Raw genomic sequence first — 22,613 nt, forward strand, 5'->3', positions numbered from 1 at the left:
TGTGTGCCTATAAACGCACAGTGTGTTACTTGTAATCGAGCCGCACTAGTGGTCCCGCTAGCAAGTGGCTTGCTCAGAGAAGAGGAGGAGCCAGGACAGCTGGTGGGGCGACCCAAGAAGAGGAGGATCAGGAGCGCTGGTGGGGACCCAAGAAGAGGAGAATGGGGACTGCTGGCGGGGGGAAACCAAGAAGAGGAGGATGGGGTCCGCTGGTGGGGCGACCCAAGAATAGGAGGATGGAGATCACTGGCGGGGGGGGCAAGAAGAGAAGAATGGGGACCGTTGGCGGGGAGGGGGACCCAAGAAAAGGAGAATGGGTACCGTTGGCAGGGAGGGGGACCCAAGAAGAGGAGAATGGGGACCGTTGGCGGGGGGACCCAAGAGGAGGTGGATAGGGACCCAAAAAGGGGGGGCAAGAAAAGGAGGATGGGGTCCGCTGGTGGAGGGGGGGGGACCCAAGAAGAGGAGGATGGGGACCGCTGGCTGGGGGGGGACCCAAGAAGAGGAGAATGGGGACCGCTGGCTGGGGGGGGACCCAAGAAGAGGAGAATGGGGACCGTTGGCAGGGAGGGGGACCCAAGAAGAGGAGAATGGGGACCGTTGGCGGGGGGACCCAAGAGGAGGTGGATAGGGACCCAAAAAGGGGGGGCAAGAAAAGGAGGATGGGGTCCGCTGGTGGAGGGGGGGGACCCAAGAAGAGGAGAATGGGGACCGCTGGCTGGGGGGGGACCCAAGAAGAGGAGAATGGGGACCGCTGGCTGGGGGGGACCCAAGAAGAGGAGAATGGGGACCGCTGGCTGGGGGGGACCCAAGAAGAGGAGAATGGGGACCGCTGGTGGAGGGGGGGACCCAAGAAGAGGAGAATGGGGACCGCTGGTGGAGGGGGGGACCCAAGAAGAGGAGAATGGGGACCGCTGGTGGAGGGGGGGACCCAAGAAGAGGAGAATGGGGACCGCTGGTGGAGGGGGGGACCCAAGAAGAGGAGAATGGGGACCGCTGGTGGAGGGGGGGACCCAAGAAGAGGAGAATGGGGACCGCTGGTGGAGGGGGGGACCCAAGAAGAGGAGAATGGGGACCGCTGGCTGGGGGGGACCCAAGAAGAGGAGAATGGGGACCGCTGGCTGGGGGGGGGGGACCCAAGAAGAGGAGAATGGGGACCACTGGTGGAGGGGGGGACCCAAGAAGAGGAGAATGGGGACCGCTGGTGGAGGGGGGGACCCAAGAAGAGGAGAATGGGGACCGCTGGTGGAGGGGGGGACCCAAGAAGAGGAGAATGGGGACCGCTGGTGGAGGGGGGGACCCAAGAAGAGGAGAATGGGGACCGCTGGCTGGGGGGGACCCAAGAAGAGGACAATGGGGACTGTTGGCGAGGGGGACCCAAGAAGAGGAGAATGGGGACCGCTGGCAGGGGGACCCAAGAAGAGGACAATGGGGATCGTTGGCGGGGGGGACCCAAGAAGAGGACAATGGGGATCGTTGGCGGGGGGGACCCAAGAAGAGGACAATGGGGATCGTTGGCGGGGGGGACCCAAGAAGAGGACAATGGGGACTGTTGGCGAGGGGGACCCAAGAAGAGGAGAATGGAGACTGTTGGCGGGGGGGACCCAAGAGGAGGTGGATGGGGACCCAAGAAGGGGGGGGGCAAGAAGAGGAGGATGGGGACCGCTGGTGGGGGGGGGACCCAAGAAGAGGAGAATGGGGACCGCTGGCTGGGGGGGACCCAAGAAGAGGAGAATGGGGACCGCTGGCTGGGGGGGACCCAAGAAGAGGAGATTGGGGACCGCTGGCTGGGGGGGACCCAAGAAGAGGAGAATGGGGACCGCTGGCTGGGGGGGACCCAAGAAGAGGAGAATGGGGACCGCTGGCTGGGGGGGACCCAAGAAGAGGAGAATGGGGACCGCTGGCTGGGGGGGACCCAAGAAGAGGAGAATGGGGACCGCTGGCTGGGGGGGACCCAAGAAGAGGAGAATGGGGACCGCTGGCTGGGGGGGACCCAAGAAGAGGAGAATGGGGACCGCTGGCTGGGGGGGACCCAAGAAGAGGAGAATGGGGACCGCTGGTGGAGGGGGTTACCCAAGAAGAGGAGAATGGGGACCGCTGGTGGAGGGGGGGACCCAAGAAGAGGAGAATGGGGACCGCTGGTGGAGGGGGGGACCCAAGAAGAGGAGAATGGGGACCGCTGGTGGAGGGGGGGACCCAAGAAGAGGACAATGGGGACTGTTGGCGAGGGGGACCCAAGAAGAGGAGAATGGGGACCGCTGGCAGGGGGACCCAAGAAGAGGACAATGGGGATCGTTGGCGGGGGGGACCCAAGAAGAGGACAATGGGGATCGTTGGCGGGGGGGACCCAAGAAGAGGACAATGGGGATCGTTGGCGGGGGGGACCCAAGAAGAGGACAATGGGGATCGTTGGCGGGGGGGACCCAAGAAGAGGACAATGGGGATCGTTGGCGGGGGGGACCCAAGAAGAGGACAATGGGGACTGTTGGCGAGGGGGACCCAAGAAGAGGAGAATGGAGACTGTTGGCGGGGGGGACCCAAGAGGAGGTGGATGGGGACCCAAGAAGGGGGGGGGCAAGAAGAGGAGGATGGGGACCGCTGGTGGGGGGTTGATATTAAACCTTTAGAATCACTTTAATGGGCAAAGTAGCAGAAGCTCTGGGCCTTGATTGCTGACATTGTTAGTGTGACCTATATTTTAATCTTCTTTCTTTTGCACGTTTGTGTTTTATTTAGTTCCTCGGAACTATGATCCTTCTCTGCACCCATTTGAAGTTCCTCGGGAGTACACCAGAGCCCTCAACGCCACCAAGCTTGAGCGTGTCTTTGCCAAGCCTTTCATTGCTTCATTAGATGGTCACAGAGATGGCATCAACTGTATGGCGAAACATCCCAAGAGCTTGTCAACTGTGTTTTCCGGAGCCTGCGACGGAGAGGTAGGGGCTTCACCACAACCTGGTATCAAGGCTTTACCCCAAACATTGAAAGTGGGACTCCACCCAAAACTTTTTATGTCTTAAAGTAGAACTATACCCTCAATAATAAAATGTCACTTTAACCGCTTAAGGACTGAGCCTCGTTTTGAGATTTGGTGTTTACAAGTTAAAATCATTTTTTTTTTTTTTTTGCTAGAAAATTACTTAGAACCCATACCATTTTAAAAGAACAATGTATAAAAAATGGTATGGAGTCGTTTGGGGGCCATCTTCCTCTCACTCAGCTCCATACCACAGAGGGGAGCAGACGTGATCGCTTCCGCCGCTGTTGGCGGCTCCGGTAAGTGCCCCCCTCTCCCACCACCGATAAAAGTGTACTAACAGCGAATCCGCCACTGAGACCACTTTTATCGGAAAGCGGACCGCCCGCTCAAGAAAAGGATATATTCCACTTCAAACAGTTGATGTATAATGACGGCGAGCGGTCGACCGGCAAGTGGTTAAAGCAGTACTCCAGGAATTCTAGCACTTTTAAAAAAAATAGGCAGGTGTATAGGGAATTAAAGTAGAACTATAGGCAAAATCTTTTTTTTTTTTTTTTTTTCATCTTGGATAGAAGAAGGGGAGGGTTATAACCCCTGTCATATTTTTTTTTTTTTCTGCCATCTGTGTCCCATTGTGGAGATTTCCCTTCACTTCCTGTCCTATAGCCAAAACAGGAAGTGAGAGGAAATCCCTGCAAATTAAAGGAATTCCTTGGGTACCTCCAGGTCACCAGATCTTTTGTCCCCATTGGAAGATTTCCCTACTATTGGCTTTCTGGGAACAACCCAAAATTTGGGATTTTCTTTTACTTTCAATGATAACAGTAAACAGGACAAATAGAGAACGTTCATTTCTGTAACAAGGGCACAGACGGCAATAAAAACCTGAGAGGTGTCACAGTGGTTTTTGCCCAAACTCCCTCCCTATCCTTTAAATCTGCTATTGTTACTATTTTCTTGTCAACTGATTTTGATGACAGTGTCATTATGCAATTTCTTTGGTTACATCATAACATGTTTTTTTTTATTTGTCATTTAAAAAACTGAATAAAAGATTGAAACAGAAAAACTGAGAGGTGTTCTAATCCATCTGCACCGTATACAAAACAAAAGAAAAAGTTTTGCCTTTAATTTCACTTTAAAGTGTTACTAAAGTCACAACAGTAAAATCAGTCTGTATTTGCGGTAAAGCATGATTGTTATACTCACTGTGGATCCTGAAGGGTTAATACTCCACATTTTTTTGATCCTGTTTTCTCTGATCCTCTCCTTCTTTTACTCTCCCCAATCCATCCGCTGATAGAACAGAGCCTTGGAGGCATTCTGCACATGCTCAGTTTGGTGTTTTCCTGGCTTTTTTTTTTAAAGCGTGTGGTGGTGTTTTGTTTTTGTTTTGTTTTTTTATAAGTGTATTGCAAGCGTTTTACAACTTCAGGCGTTTTTGTTTAGCCAATAGAAAGCACTAGGGGTGGAGAGCTGCTGTTTGAGCAGAAAATGAGCAACATAAACACTCAACTCAGGCGTTTCTATTGAAGTCTATGGGGCCAAAAACACTTGTAATCTGCCAAAAAGAAGCTCATGTACTTTTTTGAGCGACAGACGTTTTGATGCAGGTTACAGAACGCTCAGATATGTACAGGGGCCATTGAAATGAATGGGATTTGGCTTGTTGAGCATTTTAGAGCTACAGACTTCAAGCAGAAAATCACTCAGGTGTGGACAGGACTTAAGGGGTTACATAGATATTGGTACATCTGTCCTTTTTTATTTATTGCTGTCTGTGTCCCATTTGGATGAATTACTTTGACTTTGTGCCATTATTATTTCTGTTGGGGCAGAGGGGGAAGTTGTCACTGGGAAAAGGGGGTGGAATGGGGGATGTCTGTTCTGGTGACGGATGACAAAAGTGGGATTTCCCTTCTTGTTAAGGAAATTTCCTTTGACTTCTTTTTGTAAACCAAGGACAGGAAGTGAAAAATCTTCAAAATGGGAAATCCTGTGATTCTGCAAACTCTATACAGTGAACATGTTGAAATGCCAAGCCGACAGATGGGTTTCTTATCCTTAAGTGTCAGGAATATCCAAGAGTCAGCAGCACATCAATGATAAATCAAATAGAAGACATTTATTTTTGTCACAAGGACAAAAATCAACAATTTACGGCCTTGAAGGTCCTTTCATTTTGGTAACAGTTATCTGTAGTTTAGAGCAGTCCAGGCTGTGTAGCACCGTACCTCTCCTGTCCAGACATGAGAATTGGTACAGTGCATCCAGAAAGTATTCACAGCACTTCATTTTTTCCACATTTTGTTATGTTACAGCCTTATTCTAAAGTAGATTGCATTCATTATTTTCCTCAAAATTCTACAAACACTACCCCAATCTTTGCAAATGTATTAAAAAATCCCATGTACATAAGTATTCACAGCCTTTGCCATGACATTCAAAATTGAGCTCAGGTGCCTCCTGTTTCCACTGATCATCCTTGAGGTCGTGTTCACACTGGTATGACATGACGTCGTACGACTGTGGATCCGACTTTGCCCTGCGACTTGAAGTCCGACATCCGTCCGACTTCAATGAACGGGGATCCGACTTTGATCCCGACAGTACCAGGCACTTTGTGTCTGGTATGACTCTTTAGGGGTAACTCCACAAAAAAAAAAAAAAAAAAAAAAAAAGGGGCATGGGGTTCCCCCTCTAAGAGCATACCAGGCCCTCCGGCCTGGTATGGGTCTTAACCTCCCTGGCGGTATGATTCTTTCGGATTTTAGGTGCTGAAAGCGGTACAATTATTTTGCATGGAAATTTGGCGTTTTATATTGTAGGTCTGTAATTCTTAACAATAACACACTTAAATCTGTCCAAACAAGAGTCTAGTAGATATCCCGGGTATGATAAAGTTTGAAACACAAAAACATAAATTATAATATAATAAATAAAAATAAATAATAAAAAAAAAAATTTTAAAAATAATAATAAAATTTTCCCCACGATTCACTATCGCTCAATTCTGCAAGTGTTCTAATTTACTATCGCTGTTTTCTATCTGGTCTAAAGCCACTTTTGACGTAAAGGGACACTTTTTGGTTGCTATGGACAATCTCCAGTTTCCAGGCAGAAAGAACAGTATATGCAATATAAAACTGCATGCAGGGCATGGGCCAAAGCACTGGGGACAAAAGGGATGTGAAATCATTTCATACAGTACTGTAATCTGTAAGATTACAGTACTGTATGTGTTATGATATTTACAATTTTTTGAATTTGCCGCCAGGCTCTGCCCCCGTGTGTCGCGGCGCTCGCAGGGAACGGAGCCTGGCAAGGAGAGGCTTCGGAGGAGGACAGAGCCCATGGACACAGCGGGGGACATCGCAGGATCCCGGGGACAAGGTAAGTAAAGCCACACCAGGATCCTGCGATGTAATCCTGAGTGTGGCTCGGGGTTACAGCTAATGGGACTGAAATTTTAACCCCGAGCCACACTCGGGAAAACCGCCAGGGAGGCTTCGGGGAACCCCCACGCCCAAAAAATGCTGTGGCGTCCCCCCCCAAAATCCATACCAGACCCTTATCTGAGCACACCGCCTTGCAGGTCAGGAAAGGGGGTGGGGACCAGCGAGCGCGCCCCCCCCCCCCCCAAACCATACCATGCCCTCCCCCCACCGCAAAGCACCTTGCCCCCATGTTGAGGACAAGGGCCTCTTCCTGACAACCCTGGCCGGTGGTTGTCGGGGTCTGCGGGCGGGGGGCTTATCAGAATCTGGAAGCCCCCTTTAACAAGGGGGTCTCCTTGTACCCCTACCCATTCACCAAAAAAAAAGTGTCAAAAATAAAAACAGTACACAGGTTTTTGACAAAATAATTTTAATAAATCGGCTCCGGCATCTCCTCTGATTTCTTCGCTCCTCTCGGTCTTCTGGCGATATCTTCTTCCTCTGCCGGTTGTCCTCCGCTCGGCCTGAGATGTTTCTACAACTTAATTGGAGTCCACTTGTGGTAAATTTAGTTGATTGGACTTGATTTGAAAAGGCACACACCTGTCTATATATGGTCCCACAGTTAACAGTGCATGTCAGAGCACAAATCAAGCCATGAAGTCCAAGGAATTGTCAGTAGTTCTCCAAGACAGGATTGTATCGAGACACAGGTTTGGGTAAGGGTACAGAAACATTTCTGCAGCATTGAAAGTCCCAATGAGCACAATGGCCTCCATCATTCATAAATGGAAGACATTTGGAACCACCAGCACTCTTCCTAGAGCTGGCCACTTTGCCAAACTGAGCGATCGGGGGAGAAGGGCCTTCAGGGAGGTAACCGAAAAGCCGATGGTCATTCTGACAGAGCACCAGCATTTCTCTGTCAAGAGAGTAGGGCTGCTGAAATTAATCGCAGCATCGATGCATCGCGATTCGGGTGTCCCCGATGCGGAATCGATGCATGCGACCCGAATAATCGATTTCTGGCCCCGCCCCCTCCCGGGAGAGCACTCCGTGCGTAAAGCTGTTATTAGTGTGTATATTGCGGTCATGTGACACTCGGCCGCGCCTCCCTCCTCTCAGTCTCTCCTGATGTCAGCTCCGCCCACTGACTGGAGCTATCAGGTCAGAAGAGAGGCGGGCGGGGCTGACATCAGGAGAGACGTGAGAGGAGGGAGGCGCGGCCGAGTGTCACATGACCGCAATATACACACTAATAACAGCTTTACGCACGGAGCGCTCTCCCGGGAGAATTCACTGCCCACCTCAGATGTGACAACCGGCGGAACACCGGCCGCACAAATGGAGATCGGGGGGAGATGGTGAGCAGGCAGATCGCCCTGCTCATTACAGGCTGCCACCGGCAGAGCAGCATGTGAGTACAGAGGGGGAGGGGGAGGGGGGGGCGCTGTGACACAAGTCCATATCATAAATTGTCTATGTGCCTTCATCACACCACAACTCTGCATTATTGTCCGCAGTCTGTGCCCATCTCCTGTGCCATGTCCGCCGCAGTCTGTGCCCATCTCCTGTGCCATGTCCGCCGCAGTCTGTGCCCATCTCCTGTGCCATGTCCGCCGCAGTCTGTGCCCATCTCCTGTGCCATGTCCGCCGCAGTCTGTGCCCATCTCCTGTGCCATGTCCGCCGCAGTCTGTGCCCATCTCCTGTGGCATGTCCGCCGCAGTCTGTGCCCATCTCCTGTGGCATGTCCGCCGCAGTCTGTGCCCATCTCCTGTGCCATGTCCGCCGCAGTCTGTGCCCATCTCCTGTGCCATGTCCGCCGCAGTCTGTGCCCATCTCCTGTGCCATGTCCGCCGCAGTCTGTGCCCATCTCCTGTGCCATGTCCGCCGCAGTCTGTGCCCATCTCCTGTACCATGTCCCCAGTCTCTGACCATCTCCTGTACCATGTCCCCAGTCTCTGACCATCTCCTGTAGCATGTCCGCAGTCTCTGACCATCTCCTGTAGCATGTCCGCAGTCTCTGACCATCTCCTGTAGCATGTCCGCAGTCTCTGACCATCTCCTGTAGCATGTCCGCAGTCTCTGACCATCTCCTGTAGCATGTCCGCAGTCTCTGACCATCTCCTGTAGCATGTCCGCAGTCTCTGACCATCTCCTGTAGCATGTCCGCAGTCTCTGACCATCTCCTGTAGCATGTCCGCAGTCTCTGACCATCTCCTGTAGCATGTCCGCAGTCTCTGACCATCTCCTGTAGCATGTCCGCAGTCTCTGACCATCTCCTGTAGCATGTCCGCAGTCTCTGACCATCTCCTGTAGCATGTCCGCAGTCTCTGACCATCTCCTGTAGCATGTCCGCAGTCTCTGACCATCTCCTGTAGCATGTCCGCAGTCTCTGACCATCTCCTGTAGCATGTCCGCAGTCTCTGACCATCTCCTGTAGCATGTCCGCAGTCTCTGACCATCTCCTGTAGCATGTCCGCAGTCTCTGACCATCTCCTGTAGCATGTCCGCAGTCTCTGACCATCTCCTGTAGCATGTCCGCAGTCTGACCATCTCCTGTAGCATGTCCGCAGTCTCTGACCATCTCCTGTAGCATGTCCGCAGTCTCTGACCATCTCCTGTAGCATGTCCGCAGTCTCTGACCATCTCCTGTAGCATGTCCGCAGTCTCTGACCATCTCCTGTAGCATGTCCGCAGTCTCTGACCATCTCCTGTAGCATGTCCGCAGTCTCTGACCATCTCCTGTAGCATGTCCGCAGTCTCTGACCATCTCCTGTAGCATGTCCGCAGTCTCTGACCATCTCCTGTAGCATGTCCGCAGTCTCTGACCATCTCCTGTAGCATGTCCGCAGTCTCTGACCATCTCCTGTAGCATGTCCGCAGTCTCTGACCATCTCCTGTAGCATGTCCGCAGTCTCTGACCATCTCCTGTAGCATGTCCGCAGTCTCTGACCATCTCCTGTAGCATGTCCGCAGTCTCTGACCATCTCCTGTAGCATGTCCGCAGGCTCTGACCATCTCCTGTAGCATGTCCGCAGGCTCTGACCATCTCCTTTAGTATTGTGGAAGAGAGCCTGGAGCTCCTCTGCTGTCTCTTTTTTTCTTAAGAACAGATAGAATATAAAAAATGGAGTCCTCCTGACTACTTGAATTTTTTTTGATGAAAACCATGAGAACTTGCGGACTTGCGCTGTAATCGTGATGCATCGTGATGCATCGCGGAATCGAATCGAATCGAATCGTTGACTTGATAATCGTAATCGAATCGAATCGTGAGGCCAGTGAAGATGCGCAGCCCTACAAGAGAGCAGAACTTTTCAGAAGAACAACCATCTCTGCAGCACTCCACCAATCAGGCCTGTATGGTAGAGTGGCCAGACAGAAGTCACTCCTCAGTAAAAGGCACATGACAGCCAGCCTGGAGTTTGCCAAAAGGCACCTGAAGGACTCTCAGACCATGAGAAACAAAATTTCTCTGGTCTGATGAATCAAAGATTGAACTCTTTGGCCTGAGTGGCAAGCGTGATGTCTGGAGGAAACCAGGCACCGCTCATCACCTGGCCAATACCATCCTTACAGTGAAGCATGGTGGTGGCAGCATCATGTTGTGGGGATGTTTTTCAGCGGAAGGAACTGGGAGACTAGTCAGAATCAAGGCAAAGATAAATGCAGCAATGTACAGAGAGATCTTTGATGAAAGCCTGCTCCAGAGCGCTCTGGACCTCAGACTGGGGCAAAGGGTCATCTTCCAACAGGACAAAGACACTAAGTACACAGCCAAGATAACAATGGAGTGGCTACGGGACAACTCTGGGAATGTCCTTGAGTGGCCCAGACTTGAACCCGATTGAACATCTATAAAGAGACCTGAAAATGGCTGTGCACCGACACTCCCAATCCAACCTGATGGTAGAAACTGCATAAAAATAGATGTGCCAAGCTGGAGGGCCACCAGTTTGAGACCCCTGTTGTAGCATCATATTCAAAAAGACTTGAGGCTGTAATTGGTGCCAAAGGTGCTTCAACAAAGTATTGAGCAAAGGCTGTGAATACTTAAGTACATGATATGTTTTTTTGTTTGAAATTTTTGCAAATTTATTAAAAATAAACTTCTTTCACGTTGTCATTATGGGGTATTGTTTGTAGAGTTTTGAGGAAAATAATCAATTTAATCCATTTTGGAATACGGCTGTAACATAACAAAATGTGGAAAAAGCGAAGCACTATGAATACTTTCCGGATGCACTGTATATAATGAGTCAACACGGTGAAAAATCCATTAAATGAAAAGAAAATTTTGCTTTTTTGGCATTTGCAGCACTTGGATCCATTGGTCAAATTTGGAAGGTCCCTTTGCCAAGGACAGTCATTGATTGGTGGGGTCTCATAGCCCATTGTTCTTGGTGGGGCGTTTGCTTGCGTATGATTACTCATAGACATGACTGGAGGGAGAGGAACAGTGCAGCATATATGGCTGCTCTCTGTCTACATAATATTAGAAAAACCCAATAAATATATTAGGACATTTTAGAAAAAAAAAACAGATGTTTTCCAATTCAGAAAAAAACTGTGGGTTCCTTTTAATAGTGTGTAGTATAAAACTGACCACCCTGATGTTGGTTTTTCTCAGGTGAAGATTTGGAATTTGGCCACTCAGAAGTGTACCAGGACCATACAGGCACATGAAGGATTCGTCCGAGGGCTCTGTGTTCGCTTTTGTGGAACATCATTTTTTACAGTGAGTACATTTTACAGCCGATTTGATGCTTCAACTGTGTTTTTTTCTACTTGACTTCATGTTTTAGTACTTGCAAAAACAAACTTATTTTTAGGCAAGTCAAGTTTTTGTGATCTTGTGTCCTGTGTTAACCACTTTAAAGTGGTTGTAAAGGCATAAGGTTTTTTACCTTCATGCATTCTATGCATGAAGGTAAAAAACCTTCTGTGTGCAGCAGCCCCCCCTAACACTTACCTGAGCCCCCTCTAGATCCAGCGATGTCCATTGGCGCCCTCTGCTGCCAATCACAGCCAGTGAGCCAATCAGGAGATAGGGGGCAGAGCCAAGTCAGCTCCATGTCTGAATGAAAACACAGAGCAGCTGCTCGGCAATGAACATTTCTTTCAGTTCTGTCTCTGAGCTGTGCTTTTAGCATGATATGTTTTCTGTCTTATACAGTTTCTTTAAACTATGCCAGCTGTGGCAGTTCTGATATTTCTGCCCCTCCCTGATTCACTGAGCCTAGTTATAGGGACAGTAAAGCAAGCCTATGAGTTTACATTAAAGAATATGTCACCCCAACACTTCATATTCCTGATATGTGCCTGCTCTACCATTGTATAGAGATTAGGGCTGCAGCTAATGATTATATTCATAATCGATTAGTTGGCCGATTTTATTGTTTTGATTAATCGGTAAATAACCTTAAAAAAAAGTATGGTGTATAATTTAGTTGATATGTAAATTTTTAAAAAAAGGCAATTTATTCTTATATATTTCTATGCAGGGATACATATAAATAGCCAACTATATGGTTAGGGAGCAAAATATTTAATCCACTCTGAGAATAACAAACATACTGTATATACTATTAGAGGAGATATATACTGTATATACTATTAGAGGAGATATATACTGTGTATATATACTATTAAAGGGTGAATCTGGTAAATATCAGACTCGGAGAATTTTTTTTTTATTAAAAAAAACAAAAAACAAACAATGTCTTCCTTCAAAAAAAAATGTCATTTTAAGAAGGTTGGTTCGATTTTCTAATCGTTAGTGGGGTCAAATTTGACGTTCATTTTCAACCATGGTGACAGGAAAATTTGGAAATAATAGAAAACTTCTTGGTAAAAGGAATTTTCAGACAGTGTATGTGGTTTTTGTTCAGAAATTACTATCATTTTAAAAAAAGAATGTTAAAAACAAGTGAAAATTTCAGACAACATTCTTTCATTCAACAAATGTACAAAGATTTTTTGTATGAATATTCTCATCTGAAAATTGATCCGTGTGGCCAGCGTAAGGCTCGGTACACACCTATGCAGTTTGCTTTTGATCTGCTCCTGAAGTGCTTTTTGCTGTGCGTTTTGATTTTTGCGCAGGTGATTTTGCTGCAATTTGCGTTTTAGCATATTTTTTTTTGGCCAATTTGTTGGGCAGATTAAAAAACACAAATTGCTGCAAAAACGCATTACATGCTTTTCTGCAGCTTGTCCATTGAAGTATATTGAACCAAAAAAAGCACAGTTTTGCGTTTTTAAAAAAAAAAAGTCCCTGACCCTTTCCAAATACGCAGTGGCTGAAAAGAGCATAGATGTGAACGTGTCCCATAGGAAACGAGGTAAATGAACTGTAGTGCGTTTCTGCAAAAAGCACCAAAAAACACATAATTGTGAACCAGGTCTAAGATGTTTAGTAACATAATGGGGGTTAAAAAAAACTAAAATTAGCCCTTTATAGTACAAAATAAGCAGATAATCACTACTTTAAGGGGTTCATTTTTTTTACTGTGAGAGTAATATTTACAGTAGTGATTATTTTGCTCTTTTTGTACTATAAAGGGCTCATTTTAGGTTTTTTTTTTTTTTTTTTTTTAACCCCATTATGTTACTGGCCGACACATACACGGCTGTCATATGTATCACACTGGCCCCTTTTATAGGGTTTTTTTGTCACACAGCAACATGTCATTGGTATACATACTAGGTTTACATCATTTGTTTTTCAGGCGTCTGGCAATTTGCTTTTGGTTTTTATCCTGCTAAGCATATTAGCCAAAAGACTTGTTTTTCCACACAAGCTATAAACGCCATCTTAGCTTCATTAACACAAAATGGATGTTACTAGCATACATTATACTAACGCCTCATTATTTATATTTATAACTATTAGTAATAATAACTCATATTATCAATAATGTGTGTCAGTAAGGATCATATTTCCTTACACACCATGTACTTGTGTGAGAAAATATCCTGTTCTCCTTTGTATTGCTTCCTTTGTGTGAAATCCCTGGTGTTCTTGTCAGTCCCTCTGCTTTCCCATAAAAAACCGACCACACTAAGCACAAAAGCACAGCACGGCTAGTGTTCTGGCTGTGCTGGGAACCCAGCCTGTTCTCCAATGATTAGACTTGTCCTGACACACACCCCCTGCACAGCCATTTACTGGGAAGACCGGTGTCCTGCTGTTTTTTCTCCCTCTCTCCCCGACGCTGTTATGCAGCTGAGAACAGAGGTTATATGATCACTTAAAAAGGAAAAAATGTTTAATGTATTTTATAATGTTTTTTTCTATTTATACACAAATGTTTTGCATTTAATTTCTATTTGTATCTTAGTGGGTTGTTTTACAAGGTAAGGGTGCAAATATGCTTTAATGATGGTCCCACCAGCAGCACACACTTGCCTTTCCTTTTTGTTTCTGAATTGTTCTGCTCAGCTGCCTACAGCAAAGAGAAATGCCCAATAGTCCTGGATACAATGAACATGTAATAGTATTCCAACAGCCACCCTTTTAATTATGAACATTAGGGAAGGGCCCAGGCATGTTTGGTTTCTAGTCTGAACCCTCCTGATCTATCGCACCAGAAAGCTTGCACTGTGCACCGCCAATCATAAGCAGCTGAGGCATTCCCTGCCCAAGTAAACAAGCATCTTGTAGCTTCCCTTTGGCTGTGGACCCACCAGGTGCCAAACTAAGAAGCCCTCCTAACCCCTCTCTTCCTCCTTTCCCTTGCTGCCGGCCCATTAACAAAGTGCTTTACGCATGGGCATTAGGTAACCGGCTGAGAAGCCACAAGGCCTCTCTGCCAGTTTCCCTTACAAAAAATGGCGGCAGCAGCAGCACCCAAGAGCCAAGTGAAAAATTGTCCGGGGTGAAGATGCCGCTGGATCCAGGGACAAGTAAGTGTTCTAATTCTAAAAGTATTAGTAGCTGCTGATTTTTCCTTTTTTCAGATGGAGCCTGGAGCTTCCCTTTAAATTCTACACAAACAGGTCGCACTCTAACAATGTCATTGTCTATTCAAAAAAACTATTTCATAGAACGTTCCATGCTGCAACTCCCTGCCTTAAAAAAATGCCTGGCTAACACATTTCACCCCTGGCTTAAAGCGAAGCCCCACCCGAAATGGAAAGTTCAGTTTTAAGCCCCCCCCCCCCCTCTTCACTAAATGGCACTTTATTTGGGGGGGTGGAGGGATGATATGAGCGGGTACCTGATTTTGACAGAAGTTTTGCGGAAGTTCTCCTTTCCCCCTCCCTGCAGTCTTCTGGGACACGTCACCATTCACAAAGCTGTGACAGCCGGGCGCTCACAGTTGAGATGTCAAGGCCAGGGGAAGAGCAGCGAGGGAAAGGATGGCTGGGGTGGGCACATCACTGGATCCTAGGACAGGGGAGGGTCTGCTTATTAAAGTGGAGTTCCGTTTTTTTTTTTTTTTAAAGTCAGCAGCTACAAATACTTTTAAAATATGGACACTTACCTGTCCAGGGTGCCCGCGATGTCGGCACTCGAAGCCGATCTGTCCCTCGGCTGTCGGGTGCTGCCACCGACATCCTCGGTAAGGGAATCAGGAAGTGAAGCCTTGCGGCTTCACTTCCTGGTTCCCTATTGCGCATGTGCAATTCGCACTGCGCTTTCCCACTGGTCCCTGCTGTTTTCTAGGACCCGTGTGTCTCCCAGAATACAGCGGGGGGCGGGAAGTGGCGTAGATACCTGTGGGTGGCATGGGTATCTATGCCCAGAAGTGGGAGAAAAATACCTGTATTAGACAGGTATCTGCTCCCCCCTGAAAGGTGCCAAATGTGACACCGGAGGGGGGAGGAACCGGAAAAGCGTTCCATTTTTGGGTGGAACTCTGCTTTAAAAGTCAGCAGCTACAGTTTTTGCAGCTGTTGACCTTTCATAAACACAAAATTGACCGGAGCTCATCTTTAATAGTTGAAAACTGCCTCATTTACTTCTGGTGTTTTTGTGTGTGTTTTTTTTTTTTTAGGTGGGTGATGATAAGACAGTAAAACAGTGGAAGATGGAAAATCCAGGATACGGAGAGAAGGAGGAACCTATACATACAATACTGGGAAAGGTAGACTGCCAATTATGTCCTCCCTTTTTTTTTTTTTCTAGTTAAACTTTTCTTCTATCATGTGCGGCACACTTTACATGACAACAGCAAGCTATATAGATTCATAGCATTAATTGAGGAAAATAAAGGAAATTGGCTACCCATAGTGATTGTATGCATAAATGTGACTGTTTTTACCTTACAAATGATTTATTTTGCCATTCTTTGCAGACCCCTGACATACTGCATTGCTAACATTGTGACACCATTGTTTCCTAATTCTTGTTTTGACCTTTCACCTCCCTGTGTCACTTGCCCAAGGGGAGAAGAAAAATTGTTGTTCAGCATCCTGTAAGAAAGGAAAAATATCCAATAGCTTTGTAAAAAAAAAAAAAAAATCACTATATCGGGACTTTGTGTCAAAGGGTCATAAATTAAGCAAACAGACTCCAAGTTCTATCACGTTTATGCTATGACCCTGTGATAACCTACAAGTCCCAATTTAGTGATTTAATATTTCTTTATATAGTATGTATGTATGTATGTGTGTGTGTATATGTGTATATATATATATATATATATATATATATATATATATATATATATATATATTAAATTTACACACACACACACTATTTTTTTTTTTTGGACAATGATGGACAGTAAAGTCAAAGGCAGGTCCGCTTCTGATTGATAGCACTAAAATTTAAAGAAAAAGCACACCCAAAAATTATGCTTTTTGTGAGTAAAAAGGACAACAGAAATGAAATATTGCAAAAAAAAATTGAGATGCAAAAAGTTGCCCCATAGCTGTTTTGTGTAGTGTACCAGCCACTGAAATGTATTGTCTCCTGGAGAATTCCTTTTACATGTTATTGGGGCTGATGCATTGAACAGACAGCTAAGATAATCCAATCAAAGAGTAGAAGAAACAATGGAACTTTAATATGGTGAATATTCTAGATCATGGATTGCAAGACTAAAGCCTGGTACACACTATCAGTTTATTTTTTTTCATTTAACCCAGCGGGTTTGAACGAAAAAACAACTGACAGCTCCAGTCGGAGCCGATGTACTAACGATTCTACGTTAGTACAGCGATTCTCCCCCCTGAGGTGTTGTGTTCTGGCCCCCTGCCAGATTACTCCAGTCAGCGATCTGGAGTCGGTCGGTCGCTGGTTTTCCAGCATGCCTGTCCAACAGAAGCCAGCCAAACACACGGGCCAAAGGTCGAGTGGTTTTTATTGAACCGGCCGATGTTGCCCGTCATTCGGCTCATGTATACAGGGCTTAATTCTACCCTTCTAATATTGGTTAATGTTACATCCCTGTTCAGCATGTAACCTGAAACGTGGTGCCATTCCCCTGCTCCCCACCCTCAAACAACCCTCTCACTTACCCAGATCGTGGGGCTCTTCTGCCCACAGGCTTTTGTTAGCTTTTTAAATGGGTGAACCTGTGTATGGCCCTGTCCACACAGCCGTGTTATCTATTACACAGATCTGTGAATGGAAGACTACAAACCCCATCTGACACCGTGGTAGAAGGACCCATAGATGTCAATACAGCACAAGTGTGGCGACATCACCACACTTGTAATAATCCACTGATACTTCCTTCCCTCTGAAGGTCAATACCTACTGTAGGTAAGAACCTAGGACCAGTGAATAGCCTGCAGGAATCTGTGCATTGTGCTGGTGTCTGGTCTGGTCTCCACCGCCTCCTGTAGTAGGTGGAACCTGTTGGGGCCCTTCTGACAGGTCTATTCCTTGCACAGGCTTTGTATAGCACAGAGATGATGCCACTGCTGTTTTTACAAAGTAATATCTTGGTTTGCCAAGGCAAGCTGTCAGTGTAAGGACTCTTACTAGTGTTCAGATAATAATGCATTTCTGTGTTCTCTGTCTGCAGACTGTCTTTACAGGGGTGGACCATCATTGGAGGGATGCTGTGTTTGTCACATGTGGGCAGCAAGTGGACATCTGGGATGAGCAAAGGACGAGTCCTATGAGATCTTACTCCTGGGGGGTGGACAGCATTTCAAGCGTGCGATTTAACCCCATTGAGGTAATATGTTTGTTTAAGCAGCATATAGTATGTGTGCTGGGTTCAGAGACATTAGAGGGGGGTGGGGGCACAGTAATTACTGGTAGCGGTTCTAATAGCCGCTACCAATCATTGCATGTAAAATCTGACAGGCTGATTGTACCCACATTGATCGATCAACTTTGGTAGATTTAGCCTGCCCATACACGGCTCAAATCTTGGTCAGTCCCTGCTGAACCAGCCAAGATTCGAACCATATATGGCCGGCTTAAGAGTTATGGTTCTTATTTTTGCTCCCTTGTTCTGTAGAAGCTATTTATGGGAAAAAAGACAAACACTTTCTACAGAGGACATTAGAGCTTGGTAATTGTCTCTTTCTGTAGGGGCATTTTGAGAATGTTGTGCATATATACAGTATACATCCCAGTTTGTGAGTCTTTTGAGCTCTCCCTCCTGCCTAATACGGCTCTATATATTCTAATAGAGAATCCACTAGATCAGCCTTTCTCAGCCAGGGTTATGTGAAACCCTAGGGTTCCTGACAAAACCCAATATCCTGTCTCATTTTTCTGACGAAACCCAATATGCCATCTCATTTTTGCTGCACAGCATCACGGACATGGCAATATGTACTGCCCCCTATGGCTGCTATTACACAGTTAAGGTGGGCAGTTGCAGGGGAGGTAAATGCAGATCAACCACTTGTTTCTACTACTCACTGGCCTTTGAATGAGGCCTGGGTGGGGGGTGGATTCTTCCTAATGACCACATTCTTCCCAGGGACCATCACACTAATGTAAAGTGAGCTGTAGATATAATAATGATTAGCAGAGCTTCCCTGAAACACTGTGATGTGGGTCTTTTGGCTAAAAACTAAGATTGTGCCGTCTGTCTCTGTCAGACCAGAGGTAGAACATCGCATTAGGGTCCCACACAGAGATGACCTGCTGAGCAGTGGCGACCGCTCATACAGGGCACAGGGGCGCAGCCCCCCCTAATCTACATACAGGGCGCCGGACGCATGGATTTCAATGTTGTTGTTTTGTTTTTTTTAATTGTCTTCAAAAAAAGTTTTTTTTTTCGAATAAGGGGTTATAAGCAAATATTATTTTGCTAATGTCACACAACTGGGTGGGCTCAAGGCTCTGCGCCCCGAGCCCACCAGTTGTGTGACATAAGCGAAATAACATTTGCTTATGTCTTCCTGCTTCTCTACCCGGCCAATCGGGAAGTAGGTCCTTCCTGATTGGCCGGGAGAAGCAGCAGACCCGGCTCTTCCCTTGGCAAGCTGGAGCAAGGAGCAGCAGATGGAGGGGCGGACGGGCAGCATCAGCCTCTTTAAGCTTCCAGGAGCCCTAACCCGGATCCAGCACCACCTCGTCATCAGCCTCATAAGGTACGGGCACTGATCGCTTCCTTTCCGTTGATCCCGCAGGGGTCGGGAGGGGGTATGGTAGTGCAAGTGAGGGGCGCCCCCCCCCCCCCCCTTCCTCAAAATATTGAGCACCAGCCAAGCAAAACCTGCCAAGTTCCACTCAAAATTGGTGTCCAGCATGTGTGGAGTTGTTTATTTCAGATTTCAGTTTCAACTCCTTTGCTTGGTTCAGATATTGCCCCTTGGCAATGGTAGTTGATTAGATTGTAAACATCTTTGCTTAGCAGAGTCTTTACTTCAACTTACAGATCCAATAAACATGTTCAGGGCACTAACTTTTTTTTTTTTTTTTTTTTTATGCATTAAAGCGTTTGTTACCCCAACACTTACACTTCATATTTCTGATATGTGCCTGCTGTACCATGTACTTGTATGAGAAAGTATCCTGTTCTCTTCGTATTGCTTCCTTTGTGTGAAATCCCTGGTGTTTTTGCCAGCCCCTCTGCTTTCTTATTAAAAACTGACCACACTAAGCAAGAAAACACACTGTGGTCAGTTCTCTAGCTATGCTAGGAACTCAGCCTGCTCTCCTCCAATGATCAGACTTGTCCTGACACCCCCCCACTGCACAGCCATTCACTGGGAAGATCGGTGTGCTGTTTCTTCTCCCCCCCCCCTTTAGGCAGCTGAGAACCGAGGGATTGTGATCACTTAGAAAAAAGGGAAAAATTGTATTTATAATGTGTTTTTTGTTTTGTTTTTTTATCTATCCAAAAATGTTTTGCCTTTCATTTCTATTTTAAACTGAATCGGTCGTTTAACAAGGTGATCATTTGCAATCAATTTAAGGAATGCTTATTTCCATACTGTACATTTATTTTCAGCTGTATTTCATTGATATTGTAATGCATGTTAGTTGAATTGATTTGATGTGATGAATAAATTGATCTTGTTGATTGTCTTCAGACACACATTTTGGGAAGCTGCGCAGTTGACAGAAGTATTGTCCTTTATGATATGCGGAAGCCTACACCACTGAAAAAGGCAAGTCATGTTCCGTCCTTGTATATATGCACTATAATACCAAAAGTATTGGGACACCTGCCTTTACACACACATGAACTTTAATGGCATCCCAGTCTTAGTCCGTAGGGTTCAATATTGAGTTGGCCCACCCTTTGCAGCTATAACAGCTTCAACTCTTCTGAGAAGACTGTCCACAAGATTTAGGAGTGTCTATTGGAATGTTTGACCATTCTTCCAGAAGTGCATTTGTGAGGTCAGGCACTGATGTTGAACGAGAAGTCAGGGCTCTCAGTCCCTGTTCTAATTCATCCCTAAGGTGTTCTATCAGGTTGAGGTCAGGACTCTGTGCAGGCCAGTTAAGTTCCTCCACCCCAAACTCGCTCATCCATGTCTTTATGGACCTTGCTTTGGGCACTGGTGTGCAGTCATGTTGGAACAGGAAGGGGCCATCCCCAAACTCTTCCCACAAAGTTGGGAGCATGACATTGTCCAAAATGTCTTGGTATGCTGACGCCTTAAAATGTCCCTTCACTGGAACTAAGGGGCCAAGCCCAACCCCTGAAAAACAATTCCACACCATAATCCCTCCTCCAGCAAATGATTTGGACCAGGGCATAAAGCAAGGTGTTGTGGCGTTTTGGAAGTTCCATTATATCTGAACAAATGGCCTTAATCTGGATTAAAAGCAAAGCATGTAACTTGGCCCCATACTGGGTTTGTTTGCTTGTCAACAGAAATTGGCAACCTATCTGTTCATAGCGACCAAACAGACACTTGCTCAGGCATGGAAAAAACCTCGGTCCCCTTTCAGGAGGTGAAAAACCGCTTGACGTCCATGATGGTCAATGAACAAATGTCTAGTGTACGCAAAGACACGCATGTCAATTTCCTTAAAGTTTAGGAGCCTTGGCTGGCGTATGCCTTCCCTGAACTTCCTCTGGCTAGTATGGATTGACTCTGACTGATTTCCTGGATGGTCCCGGCCCCCCTCTCCTTTTCCCTTTCCCCCCTTCCCACTTTCTCTTATTCTCCCCTTCTCTTTCCTATTTCTCTCTGTTCCTCTTCTCTTACCAGGGCTCCTAGCCCTTTTTTGATTACTAACAGAGGCCCAAGACGATCTTAATGCAGTCAATGCATTTTGTCACCCCAAATTACGTAAGCTGCACTCAGGATTTCCATGACTGTTAATTAGGAGGCTGCCCTCCTCGGTTTATGTTGTATTCCCTTTTGTTGTTTTTGTCTCTTATGCGCCAGTTCCAGCCCCTGTGTGGGCAATCTAGGTGCCTTTGACATTGTTGTATGTTTAATACTACTTTTGCAATAAAACTTTTTGAACCAGAAAAAAAGCAAAGCATGTAACTTGCAGTATATTTGTTGGTGTATATTTTTAGGGAGTAGGGCTTAGATTTGCAGGTCCTGCTTTGGGTTTCTAAAAGATGAACTGTACTCTTGCTCCTCTCGCTCTTTTAAAGTCAATATATTTCTTTGCTCCAAGATTCCATGGCTGCTGTTCCTATCAAATGCCTAGGCATCTGGTCATGTGATCTCTAGTGTAGTGAGGATCCGATGGGCTAAATTCTGCTCCTGTCTTTATAATAGAGATCACTGAAGCAATCCTAATGCATGCATAACGCTTTCCCCTACCTGGGTGATGCTATCTTTGTTTCTCCAGTCCATACCTCCAAGCTGAACTATTACCTGCTCTACTGAGCAGGACATGAGTACATGTAAGGCTAATACTTGGTAGGATCCAAATATGTTGGTCAGCCTGGGCAAAATGGTTTTGGCTTGTGAAATAGAGTAGCAAGTGTGTCATCTCTACAGCAATACTTCTAGCGTGGAATCTCAGGTTGAAGGAAGGTTTGAGCATTGTTAAAAGATTATTGTTGCAGATTCCTTGATCATGACTTTGGAACTAAAACTTTTTTTTTCTTTAAAGGAGACATTTGGCCAAAGCACTCCTGTGACCTGTTTTCAGTGGACAGCTAAAGCCCGCTGTCAGCTGATGTCACAGAGCTGGTCCAGGCTCTGCAAAGATCCCCACCATATGCTCTGGATCCACCTGGAAGCCTGGATGGGCACCTGGCTCAGCCTCTCAGCATTCTTCAGAGAGCTTGAGCCAGCTCCCCCTTCCCCCTCCATTGCCCAGCACTTCCAGTGAGTGCTGGAGTGGCAGAGTAGAGAGCCAGAGACTGATAGTCCCAGCTCTCTGCTCAGAGCAGAGGGGGAGAACTGAACGATCAGTAGTGTTTGATCTCTCAGTTCTCACTGCAGAGCCAGTGAGGGACAGATGCTGCATCCACCTAGCGGAGTATAAATGTTTATTATATACTTCTATTAAATTGTAAGTTAAAATTTAGCAGTTTTTTTCTTCTCACAGATTATTCTAGAGATGAGAACAAATGCAATCTGCTGGAATCCCATGGAAGCTTTCATTTTTACAGCTGCTAATGAAAACTACAAGTAAGTAGAGGAGGACTTATTTGTTAAATATGGTTCACATGAACTTCAGCTTGTAACGGAACAATATGTACAGCAAGCTTTTTTTTTTTTTTTTTTTTTTTAACATTAAAATTTTTATTTTTCATGAAAGGGATCATTACAGATATTAACAATATTAGACATCACTTTAAAGAATTGATCATAATACTTTCTTCGACACATATTGTGAGAG

At 46.3% G+C, this 22,613-nt stretch overlaps 1 protein-coding gene across 1 annotated transcript in view; it reads left to right on the plus strand.

Moving 5' to 3' along the window:
• Window positions 1–22,613, plus strand: part of DCAF13 (DDB1 and CUL4 associated factor 13) — a 56,683-nt gene that overhangs the window by 737 nt on the left and 33,333 nt on the right. The window contains exons 2-7 of the mRNA XM_073632085.1: window positions 2,737–2,936; window positions 11,052–11,159; window positions 15,424–15,513; window positions 17,404–17,559; window positions 19,880–19,957; window positions 22,320–22,402. Coding sequence (XP_073488186.1) covers window positions 2,737–2,936; window positions 11,052–11,159; window positions 15,424–15,513; window positions 17,404–17,559; window positions 19,880–19,957; window positions 22,320–22,402 — 715 coding nt within the window. The remainder of the gene's footprint in view (window positions 1–2,736; window positions 2,937–11,051; window positions 11,160–15,423; window positions 15,514–17,403; window positions 17,560–19,879; window positions 19,958–22,319; window positions 22,403–22,613) is intronic.

Source organism: Aquarana catesbeiana, linkage group LG05, assembly GCF_042186555.1.
Source record: "Aquarana catesbeiana isolate 2022-GZ linkage group LG05, ASM4218655v1, whole genome shotgun sequence".
In the NCBI taxonomy this organism is placed as follows: Eukaryota; Metazoa; Chordata; class Amphibia; order Anura; family Ranidae; genus Aquarana; species Aquarana catesbeiana.